The 24,056-nt window shown below is 36.3% G+C and overlaps 2 protein-coding genes across 5 annotated transcripts in view; both read right to left on the bottom strand.

Annotated features, from left to right (window-relative positions):
* LOC149591742 (uncharacterized) overlaps positions 1–24,056 on the bottom strand; it is a 141,166-nt gene that overhangs the window by 76,066 nt on the left and 41,044 nt on the right. The window lies entirely within an intron of this gene.
* On the bottom strand, positions 19,480–23,922 carry LOC149591747 (glutamate receptor ionotropic, delta-1-like). The gene is made up of 8 exons (XM_089861751.1): positions 23,272–23,922; positions 23,103–23,206; positions 22,948–23,038; positions 22,098–22,259; positions 21,910–22,039; positions 21,268–21,497; positions 20,954–21,201; positions 19,480–20,449 (listed from the first exon to the last, which is right to left on the bottom strand). Exons 1-8 carry the CDS (start codon positions 23,320–23,322, stop codon positions 20,236–20,238), a joined length of 1,230 nt encoding a protein of 409 aa, XP_089717877.1. The 5' UTR covers positions 23,323–23,922; the 3' UTR covers positions 19,480–20,235.

Raw genomic sequence — 24,056 nt, forward strand, 5'->3', positions numbered from 1 at the left:
GGAGTTATTTTAAGTCAGACGTTTCCCTTTCCCTAAAAGGTTAGTGCGCATCTCCCCTAGAGACCCTCCCGCAACATTCTAGACCCACCCTAGAGGGAGGGGCCACAAAAAATTATACCGGAAATAGACCAGGCCAGTTTTGTTGATCACGTGATTTTTGAGCTACATAATATTCCTCAGTTTCTACTCCCTATGATAAATTCTCTCTGACTCGTGGCAGTACCCTATATTTTACTTGGGCATAAGTTTTAGGAGCCTCCTGGTTATAGCAACAAGAACTTCTATTTACAACTGACTTCGCAGTGTAAAAAAAATTAAATATTTCCACCGACAGGTGGCTGCACTCTCTGATGTCCAACCACGAAAAGCAATCTCGAGTTTCTAACTTACAGGTATAGATGGCAGCCGAAATCAAACGTTCATCCTCCAAGTTATCACATAGAGAAATGTAGGGGTAGAGCCACGGAGGATAAAATTTTAAACGTTGAGAGATAACGCTAGATGGAACCGGAATCTCTAAAATAAGGGAATATATTTCTAAAGCACAAATTATGATTAGCGAGAGTGCGATAACTGTTTAATTTTCCATCATCGTTTTTATACTTTTTTAGGAAGGTACTGACTCTTGGATTAATAATTACAGTATATGTGTATCTTGAATTTTTTTCCTGACCATGAAATTATTATATTGCCTAAATTTCCTATTTTGTCTACATTTTGTATTTTTCGTTGAATTTATACACCGGATATGTAAACACTAAAATTGGCCGCGTCTTTTTTTATACACATCTCTCTTGTAACATTACGTCCCAATCTCAAGGAAACACTATTCTTAATTATCTTTGTGTTTCAATTTTAAAACCCCCTATTTTACGCTTTGTGACTTCTACTTTGAATCTTTAAGAAGCCACAGACTCCACAATAATATCTGATAGAAGTTAAGTGGAAGGGCTTAAACTTTGTTAAACCGCCCGCTCCTCCTTCCTCTGTTTCATTGGATTAATGCTCAGCCATTGGTGTTTAGTGGCGTCTGCTAAACCAAACTTCTTACCTCTACGGGATTGGTTGAATTTTCACAGGCTGAGAGAGGTAAGGGTAAGGTAGGTTCGATTTTAGCAGACGCCACTAAACCAATGGCGACGCAGTAGTCCTCGTTTTTAAGACTAATTAAATGCTAAATAGTCAATATTTTGTAATAAGAGATCATATATTTTTTAATATTTTCCTTTTATATTTAGAAAAAAACCGTTCTTCTAAGGCATAAAGTTATGTTAACTGACCCTTTGATTTTAGCCTTAATTTGGCTCAGAATGCGTCAATGATTAGAATGTCCAAGTTATCTTTGAAAATAGTAGTACTAGAAATCTATTCTGAAACTCAGTTTACACTACATATTACCGGTGGTTATGTGCGTGCATGCCACCTTTTAATAATCCGAAGTTGCAGGCAGTATTAACCTCAACTTAACAGCCACCACGGATCCATTGTCGGTATGCGGTTGATTCAATATTTCTCACGCGAATAAATTGTTGAATTTATATTTCACGCGTACAAAGAGTGAGTGTGAGAATCTTTCCATTGTCAATCGTCCCACTCCAAAATTTAATAAAAACGGTGAATGACGCGTTTAAACGAACAGATGTCATAATAAACGCTCCTCCGTTTACTAAAGATGTCTAACATCCATTGAAAATGAAGAAAGAAATATAGTTTTTTGGTGAGAAAAGATATTTGATTGACTGCAGTAACTTCAGACGTATCTCTTCAACTATATTACAATACTTCAGAATCATAATATTAAATAAGAAATTAATTTTCTGCATTTTTGTAGCAAATCAAGAGTGGTGATTAAAAATTTTCTGCATTTTTGTAGCAAATCAAGAGTGGTGATTAAAAATATTTGTTCAGTTTTTTCAAAAGTTAAAAAGTAGTTACCCTTCAGTACGCAAGTTGGTAACTCGCTGCTTTTGTTGAAAATCATAGTTTGAAATTCTTAAAGAAAAATAATTCACGACTTTGCATATGATGCCTTTTGCATTCAGGGACAATCTAGTTACTTCCTGACTTACTTGACTAACTACTAAATAAATGCTTTATCTGTGGTTTTTGGAAAATGGATGCGGCTGTTTAAGGACCAAATACCGATTTTAGGGTAGATTAAGGACCTTGCAGGAAAATAGGGACTGCGTTTGTTTTATCAACTGCTTATATTGAAAGACAAGCAGTGAGAACACAAGTTTAAAATACAAAATGGTTTATGTTTTGAGGCCGTTTTATGGTGAAAAAAGGAGTGTGAACGAGAATCAGGGTGACTACAGCAAAGCCTTGAAAAAATTATAGGAAAATAGGCAATTTAGAGTTGATTTATGGAAAATTATAGGAGATGTTTTATTAAAAAAAAGGAAAATATAGGAGATTTGACATTTAAAAAAAATATTGGCTTCAAATGATTGGGAAGTAACAAGACATGATTTATCAAGGAACTTTGGTTTAATTGTAATTTAATGACATCATAGACTTTTGTGACTACATACCTCTTGGAAATGAAGGAATACTAAACTAAAACTAAAAACACGATCCGAATCAGTGTTATTATTTTTTGCCGTTTCCCATAACATTTTCTGTGGAGTAGTTTCATTGAAGTGAAGTTTCCTTAAAAGTGCCTTAAATTGCAACCACTTTTCCAAATTATAGCTCCATGGTGGCAGGCTGGCAGCATGGATTTATAATACAAGCTAAACGTTAGCTTGCATTATTAATCCATGGGGACAGAAATGAAAAACGGCATTCCTGTCTGTCACACTTCAATGTTTTGATTGACATGTGCTAAAACCAAAAGTGAGCGCGCAACATATGAAAAAATTTAGAAAAATAGGAAAATTATCGAAATTATAGGAACTAATAGGAAGATATCGAAAAAATAGGAAAAATTATAAAATGTAGGAAATGTGGTCACGCCAATATATTTACTGGTAAAGACCAACATCCCCGAAAAATAGTTATATTTAATAATTAAATATAATGTTGGTCTCTAACAGTAAGTTTATTGACGTATCAACGAAAAAATATCTTGAAATGATGCTTAAACAACAAACAAAATTTAACAGAATAAAACACTACAATGGAAGCACTTTGAAGGCATGGAATTTTCAGTTTCAGTTTATAGTCCTATAAACAGATCTTTATCTTTTTTTCATTTAAAAAATTCAATAGGTCGCGAATTATGAGGGTCTCATTGTTGTTTGTCATTTATAAAACCCACGCGGCTCGCGCATCGTTCCAAGCGTACAGTACATAGTTCACCAATTTGCTTTAGATGGGGCATAGCGCGTGCCGTCTGCCACCCGCGCAGTCTCCCTCTCTCTCTCATTCGCGACACCTGGCCCCGCACATCAACTGGACCGCGTTCCAACCCCCACGTACAAAATTTGACAGCAACGAGACTGGTGGTGTTCAAGCGTACTTATGCCAAGGGAGGCGCGCAATCCGATTATTATGATGGAACCCGCATGGGATTCACTCAAAAATCAACAAGATGGCTGTTACTACATACATGACTATTCTAGACCATAGCGTTTGTACGTTGATGCGCGGTTTTGTCAATATTTAAATGCTTTAACCCATTAATTCAATATGATGCACTAATATATACTTCAGTTTGGGAGGTGCACCTTTAGCGCTGCCGAGGCCTAAATTTTCTTTATTAATTATTAAAGTGGAAAATATTTGCGAAGGAAAAAATTCGCTCAAATTATTGTTAATTGTTTTTTCATTTTTATTTTTTTAACCTGGCTACGAACCACGAAATAAGCCTTAAATTATTAATTACATTAGAGTACTTAAGCCATTATTCTTACTTCGTAAAAATCTCAAAGTGCAAGTCGATTAAAAGCCTTTCAAAAAGCAATTGACAACATCTGCATAATCACGATGACGGCTGGTACATGCTCTGACGATACGATTATTTTACATAGCGGCATAAGTTTGTCACTGGTTACTCCTGAGAGCTTGTCATGAAGTGACGTAGGTGTAACGTCATAGATTCTTGTAAAGCGACAACTAGTGAGCCGCTGTCAAAGGCTTAGTACAGATAGAAAGATGGACTACAAAATCATGGATTAACTAACGCTAGGAATTGTTCGTTCCCCCTAAAAGATAGTATACATGTTCCAAACGCCCCCTAGCCGCAGCTACTATCCCTAACAGGAAGTTATAAGAACATTGGACCAAATGTCACGTGTCTTATGACGTCAAAATTTGAAATCCCGCCATCTTTAAAATCCGCAAAAACGATTTATTTTGCCTAAAGATGGCACTATATCTACATCCGTTTTGGTCCAATAAATTGGGGGAATGAAGAGGGGAATCAAGCAATAATTTGGAACATGTAGTTGGCGACAGTATTACATGGGAAACACGGTTAGTGAACAATCCCGAGCGTTAGTTAATCCATGGCAAAACCGAGTATAGTCAATTCCCGCATCGTTCTGTAATTAGCTCGAGTCATTAAATCTCTAGCATTACGGATTATATAGGTAGTGTCAAACTTATAGCTAATAAACTTATGATGAAAACAACAGAACGAGAAAACTACGAGGCTATACTATTGTAGTAATTTCATAAATCGTTTCCATAAATGCTCCATAAAAATCATTCAACGCGGGTTTATAAGGGAGACGAAATCATAGCTTACGAGTGTATTGCGGTCTAGCGGGACGGAAACCTTGTCAATTTCACACTGTTTTCGAATTCAAGTCGACATGCTTTGTGGCAACATAATGCTCCTATAGCCTACGAAAAATAATATCGCTTTTAGATCCCAACTCGATGGTAAGGGAAGAAAAGCTCACGAACAATGGAATTTAACGCGAAATGGAATGCAAAAAATGTCTTTGTTGAAAGTAAAAAAAATAAAACCGTATTCTTCGAAATAAAATATTCGATCTCATATATTCTGGTGAAATATGAAATAAGCTATTTCAAAATAGTTTAAAAGGAATGTAAGAATATGGGGTCATTGAGGAGTAAGTGAACGCGTTTCGTTTATCGCGTAATTGAGATTTAAGCGATGCCAGAGTTCCATCACGTATTTTCTAGGAAATGCTTTACATTCTTTGAATTATCCCCTGTATTTTTGATGGAAATTCTTCTGAAAGGTTACCACACAAAGATATATATTGATAAAATATGGAAATTAATTGACAGTTTATAACAGGACGTAACCAATTAATTTACGAAATATCTTATAACTGTTTAAAAAAATATCGACTTGTAGTGAGCTTGGGCTGACTCTATTGGTGTCTCGTGGCGTGAGGGAAATTATCCAGTATGGTGGCGTACTACTGGAAGTTTGTTTCTCTGTATGTAATATTCGTATTGGTCTATTGAAATATTTACTAGCAGAAGTAATAGTACTAGTAGTAGTAGTAAAAGTAATAGAAGTAGTAGCAGTAGAAGTAATAGAAGTAGTAGTAGTATTAGTAGAAGTAGTAGTAGTATTAGTAGAAGTAGTAGTAGTAGTAGTAGTAGTAGTAGTAGTAGTAGTAGTAGTAGTAGTAGTAATACACGTAGTAGTAATAGTAGTAGTAATACACGTAGTAGTAGTAGTAGTAATACACGTAGTAGTAGTAGTAGTAGTAATACACGTAGTAGTAGTAGTAGTAGTAGTAGTAGTAATACACGTAGTAGTAGTAGTAGTAATACACGTAGTAGTAGTAGTAGTAATACACGTACTAGTAGTAGTAGTAGTAATACACGTAGTAGTAGTAGTAGTAATACAAGTAGTAGTAGTGATAGAAGTAGTACTTTAAATGTTTGGAAGTGTGAGTAGGCTGTTAAAGTAAAGCTAGTTACTCCACTATTTCCTTGTTTTAGGGGTAAATGTTTGGGAGCCCATATCTCCGTAAGTAAATGTTCTAGACCCCAAAGAACATACCCTTCAATTAAAGACAGATTTATCAAAAACACCCCGTAGAGTGCGTTGTGTATTTTTTACAGCTTATCGCTTACCCTCAACGAAATTTGTATAATCAGTCATATGGGAGACCACCGGGGGGGGGGGGTGGAGACCAGAGATGTGTGGATTAAATTTAAATTATTTAATTAAAAATTAAAAAAAATGTGTGGATCCTCTTTCTTCCAAAGTGGTGGCCAAGTTAACAGAGGCTGATTGGCTAAGTGGGGTGTGACCCTTTTTCCCACTACCTATAATGACGTTCTGACAATTACTGTTCTAAGCGGGTTTGAAAACAAAATGGTATTGCTAGGAAAGTAGTTCTTTTCAAAAGGGGTTAAGACGGAACATCCGGCATGTGGACCCAAACACGTCAGATAGGGCTTGAACGTTTCTAGTCCACCAAATTTATTTTGTTTCAAGCCATATCTAACGTCTTTGGAACCACATACTCCCTACTTTTTAATACCATAAAACACGAAACGAAGAAATAAATTTGCTCATGCAATTTTCAGAGCATTAAAGCTCCTAATTCTTTATTCTATCACAAGGTTGTAAATCTCCTATTTCTTTGTATAGCCTCGGGCACTTCCTACATAACAGGAACTATAGACCATTCATGTATTACTTGTAGAGAAACCAACGCGCAGGGGCAGATGGGTCTCTTCCGACTCTCCTAGAGACAACGGCATATAGAGCCAGAGTTCACTATACGCGGGAGCTTAGCCAACTCTCACTGCCTCTAGCGGTGCTTCTTGACGCACCCCTAGGTCCTGTAAACTTATCTTCACCAACGTCAATTATGGAATGTTCTATTCATGTACATCCAGCCATTACGAAATTTGATGATGCTCAAAATATTTAAAATGCTACCAATTTTTCCAGCTTTTCAGTTCTTTGTTGGGGGATAGTCTCGTTATTTAAAAGGGCGCGAATCAAATCATTCACTGTCTGTCTGGATGCACGGTATTTCCGGTCACTAATAAATCTCAGCTTCATTTTATTTCTCGACCATCACCCCAGGGGATGGTGCACGCTTTTAAACGGATCAAAGGCCTTACAAGAGCCCTATTAATAGATCGCGTCACGGCTCGAGACCCACAGCTGGGTGCTAGAAGTACTCGCGTCATTTCTGATTGGGAGTATCACGCTGTTAGGCTAATTAGATTAGGTTTTTAAATTGTGAGTTTTGTGATATCTTTAAAGTTTTATCTGACTGAAAAATTGCTACCCGGGTGTTCTACGGTAGTGGACATTGGGAAGAGTTTTCTATGTAGACCATAAAGCTAGGTGTCAACTTGACCGAAAATAACGACCGAAAACTTTAGCGCTGCGTCAATAAATTTACTTTTACTCAGGCCTTTGACGGTAGGATTTTAGTTCAGTTCACACATACGACCGAATTCCTACAGAAAAGGGCGGTTTGACTGGTAGTCACGTGGTACGAGTTGGAATTGGAGCTCAGAATCACGAGAACTTAAGCCTTGGCCTTCGATTTTTTACGGTATTTTAATTAGTGGGCTTACTTCTATCAAATTCAGATCAGGGAGATTCAAACTCAAAATTTTACAACATGCAAATACGGCAATAGCGACGCGCGATCAAATCTGGTTTGCGAATTCAAACTTAAAAGTTCATAACATGCAAATGTGGCAATGGCTACTGGGAATAAAGATTTTCCCTCATTATGACGTCAAAAGAAGCTTCATCCCGAAAAGAATTTTGATTGGTTATCAAAATAATGTTACGTCTGGCTCTGCGTAAAAATAGAACACAATGTCTGTCCGACCGAAAGCTGTTTCGGTCGCGTTCTGCGGTAATTGTTTCACCGCAGAGGTACTAATTCAATGTTTCCGGTCAAGTGGGAACTAAGCTTAAAGCTAAAATGATAAGGACGGAAACAGGACGATCTTTACCGGCTTAATAGCTAGGGGTTCGCGGACCCAACTTTGAGTACCTCTATCAAACCACTTCAAAAGCCACCCTCTATATTAACCATGAAGATAAAAATACCCTCTACCTCATTAAAGTGAATTTAAAAAGTACATTTTAAATGAGATTTGCTCTTCAAAGTAAAATATAAAGAATATAGGAGCATAGTAAGCTTCTTCTGTAAAAGTTTGTTAAAAATGCTTTAAAAGACTCATGAGTAGCAAAGCCTGTGTGAATTAATTTAAATCCTCATCTATCTACAGCGTCATCAATTAAGAAACGAACACTTAGATTTTTAAAAATTCGTTAAATGCCTGCTACTGTCTAGTTTCGAAAATAATGAGCCTTAATTCATAATCCCAAATCTTGTACAGCTTGGGGGCCACTTACAGAAACTAGTTTATGAATGAAGCCATGCATAGCTTTAATCTTGGAAAGCATTATCTGCAATTATACTTTTAATGAACACGTTTAATTAGCATTCGTATATATATTCTTTATAACAACCAAAATCATAGTAATTATACAGCACGCCATTATCCAATTTGTATGGAAAAAAATAGCGTTGATGGAACTTCCGCAGTGACATCCCTGTCAAACGCTAGTTTAAGTTCCACCTAAAAACGTTTTTCGAAACCACGATATTGTAATGAGAAACTATGGAAAAAGCATGTACTGTTTCAACTCGGAAAGCGAGTGATGACGCAATCTTCATGCCAACTATATGTAAAACCAGAAGTATATAATACTTCGCTTCGAGAGAAGTGTTCCGCAAAGCGGCGAGGTAATTGTAGCATGATTCTTCCCAACATCCGAATTAACATTTCAGTCAATGTTCAGGCAATGTTACTAAACCGAATCACATACGCGATAAATAGTTCCCCAGCTTCACTATTTGCCAAGGCGCATGAACTTGTGGATTTTTGTCCCACGTCAAGACAATCAAGGTTTGTGGGTTGATTACTGAGGATTTAGTACCAAACAGTTATTGAATTCACCCCACTTTGTTATGCGAAACTGAAGTTTGATGAGCGGGAGAGCAAACTAAAAGGGTGAGCCTGGAAATTCGGTACATTGGGAGGATACCGAAGAATCATGTTACATAACTTAAGTATTTAAGAGGATATAGAGTCATCCTTCTTCTATTATCGCCTTCTGGTAATTACTGGGTTATTTCTCTCGCGCTCATAAGCACCGCTAGAGTCAGTGCGAGTTGGCTAGCCTGCCACGTGTAGTCATTTCGGTCTCCGTCTCGCGTTGCCTCTTGGCGCGAGTAAAATAACCTAAGATGGCTGCCTTCCCCCTGTGATTTGGATTGTCTGCATGCAATTAACGCAATGATCGTTTCATAAACACTTTCGAAGTTAGCATCTCATAGGCATCTTATCTTGTTTTGCGTTTAATAACAACGAAATCGGAAAAACTAAACAAGGTGGCCGAAAGTCTGGTATATAATACTTGGCACATCATTCGGTTATTTTACAAGAAATTAACTCGAAAAGTTATTTTAAAGGGATTGGGGCATGAAGGATTCAAACAATGTTTTTCTATTGATCACAGGCTCGAAAATGATAACAAAACCGACCGAAACTTTTCCCTTGAGATTTACTTCTGATGGAAACTATCCATTCATTAAGTTTACCTAACTATAACCATGTAATTATACATGTATTATAAAGTTTAAGTCCTTAACCTTATACCTTCCTTCAATTCGTAACCGTTCCATAATTCTCAAAATTACCAGTCTCCAACTTCTTCTTCAAAGACATCGCGGTCAAACTCATACAGTCCATCATCTACACGATACGATGTAACTAAGAACAGGGAGCAGTAGAAAAGGAGACAAATTGGGAGCAATAGAAAAGGAGAAAAATTGTACGGGCTTTTAAAACGAACAACCGTACATCTTAACTCCCATAACAGGCGATAGGAGGACTGGGAGTAACTTGGTTGTCGTTTACAAGGTTACAAGCATCAGAGTTCCCCCAACTCCCAATACGAACTGCCCTCTCGTGAGAATGTTGATAAGGAAAAGCCTTAGTTTTCTGTAGTAGGCTAGCGCAATCAGTACGAGACTTATTTTCAAAGTAGTACATATAATGTTGGAGAGAAGGTGCGAAACCACGTGACAAGAATTAACTAATTTAACCGACTTTGACCCCCTTTCACCCACTGTTTGAGTCTAGGCTCACGGTACAGAATCACGGTTCACGAATCAAAACACGACTCCATTTCTACTCGTCCCTGCTAAAAAGAAGCGTTCATCGAGACATGTAAGAATAATGAGTAGTTTCCGGCTGGCGCTTATTTTTAATTCCATTGATTTGAAGCCCGTAGGCACGTTTAATTTCAGACTTTCGGGAGTTCCAGTCTGGCACCGTACCCTTATATTCTGCTCAACATATAATAACCGTATCTTAAACATTGGGACAATTTGCCCGATTTTTGTTCCCACGAATCGACGATTCGAGGAAGCGGAACCGGCTGCGGGCTTGCAAAAAGGGAGATGATCCCGGACTGATTTTTAATTTCCCATGAACGAATACGTATACATCCTTAAAGCGAGAGAAAGGTATCTTGTAATTGCCGGTGTGTGTCGGATACGTAGTTTTCGAAAGAAATCGACAATGAGAGGTTGTTGGAAGATTATGTATAAACGCCCTTGATTAAGTAATTTTTTGCCTGATGAACAAGGGATTTCGTTGTATTTTTAATACGGTACTATTGGTTTTAGTGCGGGTCAGGAAAATTTGTTTTAATAAATTGGACATGTATCAAACACGCGACAGATGCGAAAGCACGGTGCGTTGGTTTGTGTAAGCATTAATAAAATGCAATCACAGATGTGTAACGTTAATTGAAGGTTTATATATATATATATATATTCAAGCGAAATTAAAAATATTGAGATGGAATTATTTACTGACATGAAATTTAGTTTTGAAACTCTACTTCAAATTTTAAAAGACTCCCAATAGACCATTCCATTAATTCCAGGGGAAGCAATGCCACAGGGGTGGGGTAGCCTTCTTGGGTTATTTTATTCGCACCAAGAAGCATCGCTAGAGGCAGTGCGAGTTGGCTAGCCTCCTGCGTGTAGTGAACTCGAGCTCCGTCTGGCGTTGCCTCTTGGAACGAGGGAAATATCCTAATAGTGGGGTCTCCCGCCTATGTATTGGTTTCTCTGCAGGTGTTTAATGGAAGCATGAGTTAATAATATGTTAGCTCCCTATAAGTTACTCAGGCTCCATAGGCGTAATGTATTCAGCGATTTCTTCCCATTTCGCCCGCGCGGGAAAAAAATCCGAATGTTGCGCTCTCTCTAGTCGAAAAAAAAATCCCGCTCGCACGGCTCCTCGACCTCGAGTCATCGGCTGCTTTTTCACCAAGGGAGTGTTTCAATCGTAAATGTTTATGTTTTAACAATTTAACATTAAATCATGGTGTTTATGTCTTTACTGAGACAAAAAATGCAGGAACTCAATGCAATTTGCCGAAATTGATAAAGAATGCTATGCTAAAGATATGAGTTGTTATTGTGACTTGAAACCAGAAAATTATACAACTGAGCTAAATCCAATCCACTGATCTCTTAACTGTTTTCTTAACCGAGGCTACTGAGAGAAATATTCGGCTGCTTAAATAGCTCCGATATCATTGGCTAGCTTCCACTACACGCGCTTCCGGGGAAAAACCGGAAAGAAGAGTAAATAAGATTGTCGTTCACGTGGCGGCCGCAGAGTGTCGCATATAATTGGGACGCCGGCGGCGCGGGAGAAAACGCTGGAGTATAAAAATGAATTGCCTGAGTAACTTATAGGGAGCTAACATATTATTAACTCATGATGGAAGTTAATTATCACTCCATCGTGATATAAAGTTTTGAAATGATCAATATTTGAATTTTTGTTTAGTAATTTTAAAAGATAGAATTTCGATATTAAATTTAAAGTTAGTATTTTAAAATTTATTAAATTTAAAGTTTGTATTTTAAAATATATTGAATTTAAAGTTAGTATTTTAAAACATTAAATTTCAAGTTAGTATTTTAAAACATTAAATTTCAAGTTAGTATTAAAAAACAATAAATTTCAAGTTAGTATTTAAACACATTAAATTTCAAGTTAGTATTTTAAAACATTAAATTTCAAGTTAGTATTTTAAAACATTAAATTTCAAGTTAGTATTAAAAAACAATAAATTTCAAGTTAGTATTAAAAAACAATAAATTTCAAGTTAGTATTTTAAAGCATTAAATTTCAAGTTAGCATTAAAAACATTAAATTTCAAGATAGTTTTAAAAAAACAATAAATTTCTAGATAGTATTTCAAATTATACTAAATTTAAAGTTACTATTTTAAAATAATGAAATTTAAAGTTACTATTTTAAAGTATTAAAATTGGTATTTTTAAAATAATAAATTCAAAGGTTCGTATTGAAATTAGTAAACGTAAAAGTTTGTATTAGTCATTGAATGATTTTACAATAGTTTCCAACTTTTCTGAAACTTCTTAAAAACCTGCATATGCCACGTGGCAATTTCAATTTAAAAAGAAATGGGCCAAATCCGGCTTTAACTTAAGTTCGCCAACTCTAAACCTCCAAAAAAAATATCAAATTTCACGAAAATCGATTAAATTTCTACAACGAAAGGGTTGACATCACGCACGATTTCCCATAAGTCCCAAATAGAAACTCAATGGCTTGGGCCAAACAAGATCACGAACTTCTCAAATTTCTTTCGTTTGAGTTTTTTCGAATCGAAAATTCTCACCTGGCTCGGGCATCGTCAGTGCCGCGTGGGCTGAAGTCTGCTTGAAAATAGCGATCATACGGGAAACCTAATTAAGAGGCAATACGGGATTTAATTTATAAACCAGAGGCTGCTCTCAATGCGGGATATAAAGTCGCCCGGATATAGGAGACGCTCGACCTTGAGAAAGTGGTGACGGCTGACCAGATTTTAACCCTAAATTCAATTCGAAAATCACTTATCTTTCACGACAGAGAAATATTATTAAGTAGGACATTGATCTGCGACAGATCATCCGATATTCAGAGTATATATCTTTAAAGGTATAGAACAGATTATTTAGCTTGAAGTGGTGGTTCAGCTTCTTGTATATTCCACCAAATTTAAAAGGTGTTAGCGAAATTGAGTTATAATTAAGTACGATTAAAACGGGCTTTTTACTCTCTTGAAAGGGTTAGGAATTTTAACTTTTATATATATTTGTGTAATATTTATTTCAAAAATATAATGTGATTCTAATTTTAAAATTCATATATAAATCAAAAATTTAATCTATAACACTAATTTCAAAATTCATATATACTTCAAATTATGTTATCTAATACTAATTTCAAAAATTAATATATACTTCTCAAAACTAAACAAAAAAGTGTATATATAATTATTATAATATAGTGTTTCTGATAAGTCTTCATTAAATGAAATGGTTGTTTCTTGGTCAAAGAACATGGGGTCTAAAACATTTAGTTTCGGAGATATGGGCTTGCAAAAAATTGGCCCCTAGAACAAGGAAATAGTCACACAATAGGAAGATGGACTGTAAAACCGAGTGTAGTCAATTCTCGCTTCATTCTCCAACTAGCTCTCAATAAGTCTCTAGCATTACGAAGTATACTTAGTGTCATACTTATGGAACATATCTTATAAACTTATGCTATAACTAAATGTTGTAGACCCTATATTCTTTGACACTTTTAACTCAGTTTGACCCTTATTCAGACTTGTCAGAAATACTCTATATTCATGTTTTTCTAAAAAAAATGGGGCACAAGGTAAAACTAACTTATGTCCAAGTGAAAAACATGATTCCATTTAGGGTTCCCTTAATTCCATCTCCTCATTATGTTTCCTCCATGAGTTCTTGCCATGATTAACCGTTATCCTTAAAGGCCATGTCCTGATTTAAGTTGTCTTTGGTGAAATATCCGTATCTTTTGGGATATGTTTCGTCAATATAATCGTGATGTGGAGGCAGATGATTCTGTGAACCGAATCGCAAAGATAAAGAGAGAACCGGTGTTCGCTTCATGGCGAAACGATAGCACTTTGTGTTATCCATCCATAGTGTTTATAAAGGTTAATGCCTAATAGTGCCATAACACTTTGAGTATCGCCATATTCTCAAAGTCTGACATAAAGTAAAGCTCACGATTCCTATTAAAATTCTTCTCGCTCGCTCATACCAAATCAGATGCCGTTAAAAAAGGGGCATCTGGTACGAAGTATTATGTCTAACACCACCACGAACAATAGTGTCTATAGTACGCATGCAGGAAACAAAGGGAAGACTTGAATTAGTAACGTAAAATTACGTCATAAAAAGAAACTTAACTTTTTATTATGGTTTTGTGATCTATTGAGGGGTTTAATTTTCACGTCTAGTCCGCACTGTTTTTCAGCGTGTCTGTTTTTTTCTTGTGCCTCCGATGATATTTGCTTCGCGTCAAGTTTTCTTATGCTTGAAGGCCAATAAACATTCGTGTTGGAAATAGGCCAATAATGCATTGCTCTTGCGTATTACAATTAGCTTATAGACGATTTTGATAACAATGGAAGGAAGGGTTCAAGAACTCCGAAACGGATACCAAACGTTTGCACCGTCAAATTATTTTTCTACATGACTCCGTAGTAAACTCTTTTAAATATGTCATCACGGTACTTTCTTTTAGACTACCTTAGTTAATCGGCGTTGCATTCGAGTTTTATAGGAGCGCGGGCAACAACTCACCAAAGTGTTTGTTGCAATCGAGAGAATGGTATACTAACGCATAAAGAAACAAGTCGACCCAAGGGTAGTGGTCGGCATTTGGATAGGATAATATCTGTTTGTTTTATCTTTATTCATAATTTGAAATTATCCACGGGAAGTCTATGATTAATGCAATGTAATCACGAATAATTATCTGATTATTATTCATGAATAACTGATTAACCAAAATTCTGTGGATTATCTTGTCCAAACGCCGACCACTACCGAAGGGCTCGTAATAGCAGCCACATCGTTATCTATTTAATTAGCACACAAATAAAAAAAAAATTCAAAGACCCTAAAAAAAATCGGAAGTGTCCGACCCCACTGATAAAAATTCAAAAGTATCCGACCCCACAGATAGAGAGGTATCCTCCCCCTATCTACGACACTTTAGAGATAAATTAAAGGATGAAAACTCGAATGGTCTGTCGAGTCTTTATGGCTTAGTGGTAGCGTGTCTAATTGCTGCGCCAGCGAATCGGGTTTAATTCCCGGGTGCGATGTGAAAATTTTAATTAAAATAAAATCTCTAACCGAGCTCAGCTACCCCTATTGGTGGGTTAAGGTACTCCTGAGTTCTTTTTAAGCTAAAATCTGACGATAACGAAAGCGAAAACTCCGGCCACAACTACTACTACTACTACTACTACTACTACTATTACGGCTCGGGTCAAACTAAGAGCCTATCGTATTCTACGATGTGGCTAAAAACATAAAAACCTTCATTAGATATTGCCAGGACTGTCATTATGCATCATATTTAAAATTTCATTTTCATTTTATATGAAACAGGCTAAGCTATCCATTGGTAACGAAATATGACTGTGCATAAACATAAAACGTACATAAAACCACCTCCTAAGATATACAAGTGCATGAGATTTGTTAAACATATTCAGGGTCACTTGTCCACCAATAATTTTTGCTTTCAAAAACATTGGCCTTCTCCTCATAATTGATATTTTTAATACCAAAAACGGATTTATGTAAGAAGAACGTTGAACGTAGCAAATTCACTACCCATCCTCGCATACTTTATTGAGAAACTTCGTCTGCTTATATTTTGACTCCACCCACAAATTCTGTATATAGCTACATCTAGAGATCTAATTTGTGGGTGGAGTCAAAATATAAGCAGACGAAGTTTCTCAATAAAGTATGCGAGGATGGTACTAGAGGCTAAAGCTACGATCCGACGTTCTTAGTACATAAATCCGTTTTTGTTATTACTTTTATAATGTTATTTAGCTCCAAAAATGTAGGGTTTGTCTGAAAGATAAAACAATTTCGATGTCTTTTTTTCAAGAATTATCTTGATTTTATATCTATATTTTTCAAGAATGTCATATTTCCATAATGTCAAAGAATAAAATTGAAAACAAAATTTCGAAATCCTCGGGTTAAGGTTGAGGGTGTTCAACTCTACGAAATCATTAGCTATCGCACGTGCGTCACAAAACTCACTGACCAGAAAAAACTAAGAAGTTGCGACACCTCATAGCTTTAGTAGTAAGATCCAAAAAAGTACGTCATAGTCTAAGAAAAATGGGTTATGCTATTGTACGAAAGCAAAGGAAATGACGCCTGTGTACCCTTCGACTTATGAAAGAAGATCGGTCCCCGTACCAAAATTAATTCTCCATACTAAGAGGCGGGAGCACAAACAGAATTGGGCGTTACAAGTTATCCAACCATAATCTGTGGTAGCCATTTTTCCTTTAAAAGATATTGTTACCGAATACGCGTAATGCCCTTTGTCACATTTCTACCTACTTGGACTAAATAACTAGGGATATTTAGTTACTAGATTGCACAAAAAGTTCAAATATAATTTAGAAAGTAGAGGCCCCCATTTCAATGTATCTAATGGCTTTCTCAGACGATACAACTTTTTGACTCATTTGGATGAGTAAACTTGGGTTGAGTAAACCAGTTGGGTCGTTTGAACAGAAGCTGTACAAGTTGAATCACCAAATTAAAAATTTACCACTGACCAATTATTGATGAATCTACTTATTGATCCATCTAGTTGAGTCAAAAGTTGTATCGTCTGAAAAGGCCTTTAGAGGGGAAACCACTGTTTTCATTTCACTTTTAATTTCACGAGAGTGTGCAGGGCTGCAATGTTAACAATGTGTCAATAAGATTTAAATCTTATTGAAACCTTATTTTGATGCTAGGAAACAATGAGGTTTTAGCATCTTGTGACGTGCAACTAACTATACGTTAAACTTGAGGGGGATGCTTGAAGCAAACCATAAGTTTATAAGATACACGCACGAACAATTTAATGTTTTTATAAATCGCAAAATTTCTAAAACCAGAGGCCAAAATCGAAACAAACGCCGACCTCAGTTTTCTTCTTCCTCTTTGTATTAGACCCTATTTAAAGGTCACTAATAACTATCGAAAATAAAGGACCGATAGTCATTGCTCGAGAGATAACATGCAGGATGTGTAACCGTATTTCTAAAGAAATCTTCTATCCTTATGTTTTGTAGCTCTTAAAACTTCTTCGAAAATAAAGGACCGATAGTCATTGCTCGAGAGATAACATGCAGGATGTGTAACCGTATTTCTAAAGAAATCTTCTATCCTTATGTTTTGTAGCTCTTAAAACTTCTTCGGTTATTAAATCCAAGCTACCCCTTTTCATTTTTATCTACATCCATTATTACATAAACATAACGTAGGTTATAGAAACGGAGTTTTGGGTGGCTTTGACAGTGTGTGCAAGTTTGTTGTGTGTGTTGTTATTTTAAGGAGATCGGACGCACGAAAAACAAATCTTGGGAGGAACTAATTAGGTAAATATCAGTCAAATCTATTACTCGAATTGGGAAAAAAAAAGTTAATTCAATTATGGGATTCACACTATTTTTTGTGGCGTCGACAAACTATTTGTACTGCACCTCCAACACTGCCAGATTCAATAGAGAAAGAGGGAGTAAAGCTAGTAATGTCCAAATCTCAAAATTACTGCAACATTTCTTGGCACTAATTGATGGCTTTAAGCTTTTCTTAGGATCTGATTTGACGAATCTGGATTGGAGATTATTTCACCGTAACGGCCCTTATGTTTTTAAGCTAAATTGCAATTTTAACTACCATTTCTTAGTATGGGACCAGTTACATTTAAATATTTATTTTCAATACGAAGTTCTTTCGTTTAATATTACCAGGAATAGATTTAATTTTAGAAGTAGGAATGGAGAACAGAGTAAGCTAGGCGCGCGTCAAAGTCCCAGACCCTCTTCCACGTAACGGAGGGGTATGAAAGAAGAGGCGGGTCATAGAGACAGAGGTAAAAGGAACTACGTATGTTTCGCCGTACCCGTCAGCAACGTCATCAAAACGTAGTTTAAGTGAGCCAATAAGATAATTTAAACTTTTCGTCACGTGTTGAAGGGAGGGGCTCTATACTGGGTCATGAGTCGTACTGAAGTAAATACTAACGGTTCTCCATTATTACTTCTAAAGTTAAATCTATCCTTGACATTACCAAATGGTATATTTGTGTATAGAGTGACGCTAACACACGTAGATATAATATTTCACAATTTTTCTTGTTCACAAATACGTAGCGTACCTAACTGTTAGTCTTAAACTGATAAAAAAATGAAAGGTTTCGGAAGCCAAGGAGAAATGCGCGTTCATATTCATAAGTTTTTGTTATAATCTTATTTTATTCTTTTTCCCCCGTCATCTTCACTCTTAAAGGGTATATTCGTGATGCCTCGTAAGATTACGTCTTTAGAAAACGGGTCCTCTACTTTTTATACAATTTTGCGTAGCTTCTCATGCATGCGTAAGCTAGCTCATGCACTCTTGTCTATTTTTCTCCCGACGCGACCTTCCGTCTTTTCAAACTTCTTTATACTTGATTCTTTTTTATTTGATTTTGCTTTCGGATACAGTGTTGTATTTGATAAAAATCGTGGCTATGCTTATATTTGCTTGTAGTAGTAGTAGAAGATTTGAAATTTCTTACATATCACTTTAAAGATGCGTGATTGCATGTAAGTATCGTTATTAAAATGTGTTTGTAAGTGCCATAAACTAATGTAACTATTTTTATAGTAAGTCTATAGCATTTATTTTCTGCCAATATTCTAACCAAGAACGTCACTTTTGCAGCTTGTTTTAAGTGTAAAACGATATAAACAAGTTGGGAAAGCAAAGTATTTCTTCTCCAAGTCCAGAGGAAAACTATCTCACTCCTTTTCATTTAAAATGCAGCTCTCTATTTTTATTTACTTATTGATAAGTTTCTGCCATTAAAATTATAATAATCAAATAGTCTAGCGTTATGAAAAAGGTCTATTTACTACGTGGGTATGTAAACACCGTCCTCTCGTCGCTTTTAAACAAAACCCTTAGTTTCCATAGCGCAATTATCCCAGGCCTCTTAAGAAGGGAATATGCATAGAGGAATAAAAGTGTAGACGTATTAATATAGCGTTCAAGTTGTGGTTATATCCCTGGGTTCGATTAACTGATCTACAGGCATTTCACTGCGCAATTTACTTCAAACCATTATTAAGCCTCTTTTTAGAGGACACGATAGAAAAGGGCTATGTTTTAGCTATTCAATGTATTCATCATAGCTCGGATTTCGGGGGCGTTTATATATTTCGGTCCGGTTCTTATGTTAAACGCTGTATTTAAAGTAGGGTTCACTTGGAGAGGCAACCATTGATTCATAAGACTTTGTGGACTGTAATAAGAAAACAGTCAATTAGTCAGTGTGGACCAAAATTTCCATTCCACAGAAAATTAAGACAATACAGTAAAGTTTCACCTGAAATGATATGAAGTCTTTATTCAAATACATAGTGTGTCTTCTGGTCTATAGATATAATCTTTATGTGGATTGTGCAATGTAGTCATTACTATTATGCTTGAATTCTGATTTCGTAAAATAGATTTCGATCGCACGAACTCTTATCTGATTACTGATTTCTTTTTATTTCTTATTGTAGCTTTTCTTTTCATAACTTTATTTTTTGTTTTTGCATTATATGATTTTCATAATTTTATTTTGTTTTTCTGTTTAATGATTTTCATAATTTTTATTTTACTTTGTATTTAATGATTTTCATTCTTATTTTATGCTTTCTTCTCTTATTTTAGGATTTATATTATCCATTTCCTATATTATTGTTTTATTTACTAATTTTTGGGTTTTCAGACTTTGGATATTGAATTTCAATTTCAATTGTATTTAGCTGATGTTCTTAAATGTAGCTTTAAATCGCATAATATTAGTGGCGTGTCATTATGCCATTTGTTATTCGTTTGCATAGTTGTAAGATATTCCACAAATTGTATATAAAATAACTTAAGATCTATTCAAACGTGTGCCCAGTCATACACACAGAAAAGCTTAACGCAAAAAAAGCGATCTTTGTAAAAAACCTTTTTATAGATTTAAGTCACACAAATTCCAATTAATGCACGCAGTGTACGGAATTAAGGATAATAATTAGACTGAAGACCTATTTCTTGCTAAGTTCTATCTTTCAATTTAAATTAATAATGAAATCTAAAGCATTGTTAGACATTACGAGAATCGCTCGCAAACTTGTAGGGTCATCACAACCAAAGACGCAAAATAACTAATGGCCAGTAGACCAAAGGTGCTTTGCAAATCAGTGAACTCGATGTAGTTTACTACGGTTGCCAAGTCCTTGTTCTTCAATTCTTCCATGGTTACTGGAAACATTAATTTTTCTTGCCACTTCTGCAGACATCCACTTTCAGATAAAGCTATAATGCTGTCATGTGCAACATAATTAACATACGTTTATCCTGACTTGATTCACAAATTTACTATACGGGGTGTTTTCCATAAGTCTACCAAACAAAGTGGAAAATATCAAAGAACGTGGTATCTACAACATTTAACTGCGGAGATATGGGCTCCCAAACATTGGTCCCGAAGTATAGTCTTACATGTGTAGTAAGACATATCATCCTTCAAGACTTCAATCTAATAATGTTATTGAACATTTATCTAGCAGAAGTGTATACTATTAAATGGTAGAAGTGTGCGTACACTGGAAAAGTAAAGCTCATTACTCCACATTCAAGGCTACTTCCGTGATTTAGGAGACAATGTTTGGGAGCCCATATCTCAGTAACTAAACGTTGTAAACCCCATGTTTTTGCCACTTTCCAGCACCCAGTTTGACTCAAAGAACACACCCTTTAATTTATGTCACACTTAACAGAAACATCCTTTACTATAAAGGTTCTGGATCTGAGTGAACCATACTTACACCCAGTTAAACGATGATTGACAAGTAAAATTCTTTCGAAATCCAATGCCCGTATTTAAAGCCACAAGCGGCTCACTCACTGGCCGTATCTTAGACGTTGGATGCCCCGCTCTAAGTAGTTTGAGCTTCATTCGAAGAAGCGATTCCGACGCGGTAATACGTCTGGCATAGATGTCAGCGTAGTCCGATGGTCTTCGTGGTCTAATCTCACCCACTCGACGAAAGAGATCCCCATATGGTCTGGGAGACTGCGTGAATTAAAATCAAGGAACATTTTATCAACAATAACTTTCAGTATCACTGTGCAACTATACCATTTTCGCAATATGCTCTTCTAGAGAGTTGTGTTCCGCAATGAAAACCTTCATGCTTCCCAATCTGAGAACTGACGCTAAATCGTCCAATGTATTGATATCATGTTTCGTTGGAACGCTAGTGGTCGCTTTAAGCTCATTTCCATAGAAAATATTTAATATCGTGCAAGTTATCAGCCATGAGATTATCACTAACGAAGCTGGTAACTGAACATTATTCACATTAACACCTGCAATTATTGAAAAGAACAACCGTAGAAAAAGGCTTGCATGATTTTGACTAGGATATATCGGGTGTCAGTGGTTCCAAAAGTTTATAAGATATGTTCCATAAGTATGACACACCTATACTTCGTAATACTAGAAACTTACTGAGAGCTAGTTCGATAACGATCCCAGAATTGACTACACTCGATTTTGCAATACATCTTCTTTTTCAGTCTGCACTAAGCCTTTGACAGCTAGCGCCTCATCTATGAATTTTCACCTACGTCACTGCATGACGAGCTCTCAGTAACCAGTCACAAAATTATGGAACCTATTTTATGAACTTATGGTGGTTCCAAGATGGGATTTAATATGGAATCCACTATTCTTCGAAGTAAATTGAGTAACAATTGTTTTTCTAAATAAACGCATTACCTTGCTTCGCAGCAATGCCAAAGACGATCATAAAACTGAGCAATTTGAACTCTGGCTCATGACGAAACGAAAAGCACATGTACAAAATCAATACAACCAGAATAGTGCAAGCCAGTCCTACTAGCCAAACCTTAAATATCAAAATCATATACTTTTGATATGCATAGATTAAGTATTTTTGTACGTACATTAACTTCAAATGGACTGAAGAATAATAAGACTTCTGATCTAGTTACGTTTTCAACACCTACGAAGAAGTTCGACGTGTCTTGGATGTAGGGGACACTGAAATCAATAACATTTCTTCTATCCTCAGTTACTGAAAGTCCCGCAAGACCAAAGTCGGCTTTCTACGAGATATTTTAAAAGTTATAGAATTATACCCCTTTTCGATGCAATAACGGGGATAGGCAACACTCAGTATAGAGACATTCAAGGGGGTTGATACATTGCCATCCGTTTCTGCGCACTCTCATGATACAAAACGACTACAGCGCAGGCGCCAAAAAGCGAGATGGAAGGCAAAGTTTTCCCCAGTGTCTTTCCCTCTCAGTTACATCAGGAACGATGGGTAGAGGAATCGTAATCTGAGAGAAATCGGCCCGCTAACTGTAGACTGACTCGGGTCCAGTGGGACGCTAGAAAATGGGGGAGGAATACACGGAAAAATGGCGGGCAGTCTTCCTGATTAGTCTGAGGTAGATCGCCCGCCATTTTTCCGAGTATTCTTCTCAAATTTCTAGCGTCCCGCCGGATCTAAATCGTTCCACAGTTAGCGTGCCGATTTTCCCTCATTACGTATACTCCCCCATCAACCTTGGTTACATCGAAATGGTCTATAGGTAGCTAACAGTTCTGACCCTGAAACGTCACACCCTTCTATTTCTTATTGGGGTTTCATCCCTCCCTAACGGTTGGAAAATGTATTCGACGTGCAAAAATGCCAACCAGAGGGGGCTGCGTGACGTCAGACTAGCTCTTCCCCGTAGCCAGTTGTTAGCTCCTTATTGCCTTAAAACGTTATGCACAATTACTCACTCCAGAAGCTAGTTGTCCGACAACTCCAGTCCAGGATTTATTTGGTAGCATTGTTCCATGACGTCCATGCTTAGTCTCGTAAAGATCGTATCTTTAAAAATATTAATTTCTAACGTGTAACATCTGACGTCCTATAACTGGTAGAAATATCTCACGTAAAGTTAATTGTGCTGGCCAGGCTATTTAAAAGACTTGATTCAATTCCATCCAGAATTGGTTGACCACTAGGTAAACTTTTAACAATTTGAAGGTAAAAACTCTAATACAAAATCCAATTTCAATACAAATTAATATAAATAAATACGCGTTTAACGAAACCATCACCTTCAAGAAAGTTAGACGCAGTCTTAGTCCCGAACAAATACAATCCTTCATGGTCGACTGAAATATTTCTAAGTATTTATTTTTAAGTGAATTTTGGTTAGTCACAGTTAGAGTCACAGTGAAGAGTAGTATTCATTAGAGGTATACAATACACAACACAACACCATTTATTCCTTCAGTTTTTGTTTACGATTGTGAGTTTGAGCTATATTAAGGCAATGTGTGAGCGCAAACCGTGACTAAAGACCACAATATAATTAAAACTTTCAGTCAGAAAATAAGGTTTAATTTACGGCATCAGTAACTTCGTGCTAAAAAGAAAGTCGTCTATTTAAGAAAACAACTCTTGCACGGCAAGAAGAGATATCTAGTTTATTAGGGAGAAGGTATTAGTTGCTTAAGTATTCGCGCGCCATGGTTCCAGTCCCCCTTTCAAAATAAAAGAGGGGACGTAAAAGGAGGCCGGGCTATTTCGCCTCTCCACGGTCGGATAATACGCAATTTTCGTCATTCTTGTCACGCTGACGTGAACCAATAGATGCTGGTTGTAATTTAGAAGCAGGGATTAGCTCCTACGTTTGGACTGGAGATAAAGCTGGAAAAGTGACGAATTTACGCCTTCTCCCTAATGAACTAGCTATGACTTCTTGGCAGAGTCAATAGAAAACGTTAAGGTCACCCTTTTCGCTCAATAATTTCCGCAAAAAAACGTGGGGTCCGTTGTTCTAGTTACAAAGTATAATCAAATGTGATTTAGGCTAACATTTGTACAAAGTTCAAATATA

This window comes from Phalangium opilio, unplaced genomic scaffold, assembly GCF_054372755.1.
Source record: "Phalangium opilio isolate 3A_F unplaced genomic scaffold, DU_Popi_V2 ptg000500l_1, whole genome shotgun sequence".
NCBI classification, from domain to species: Eukaryota; Metazoa; Arthropoda; class Arachnida; order Opiliones; family Phalangiidae; genus Phalangium; species Phalangium opilio.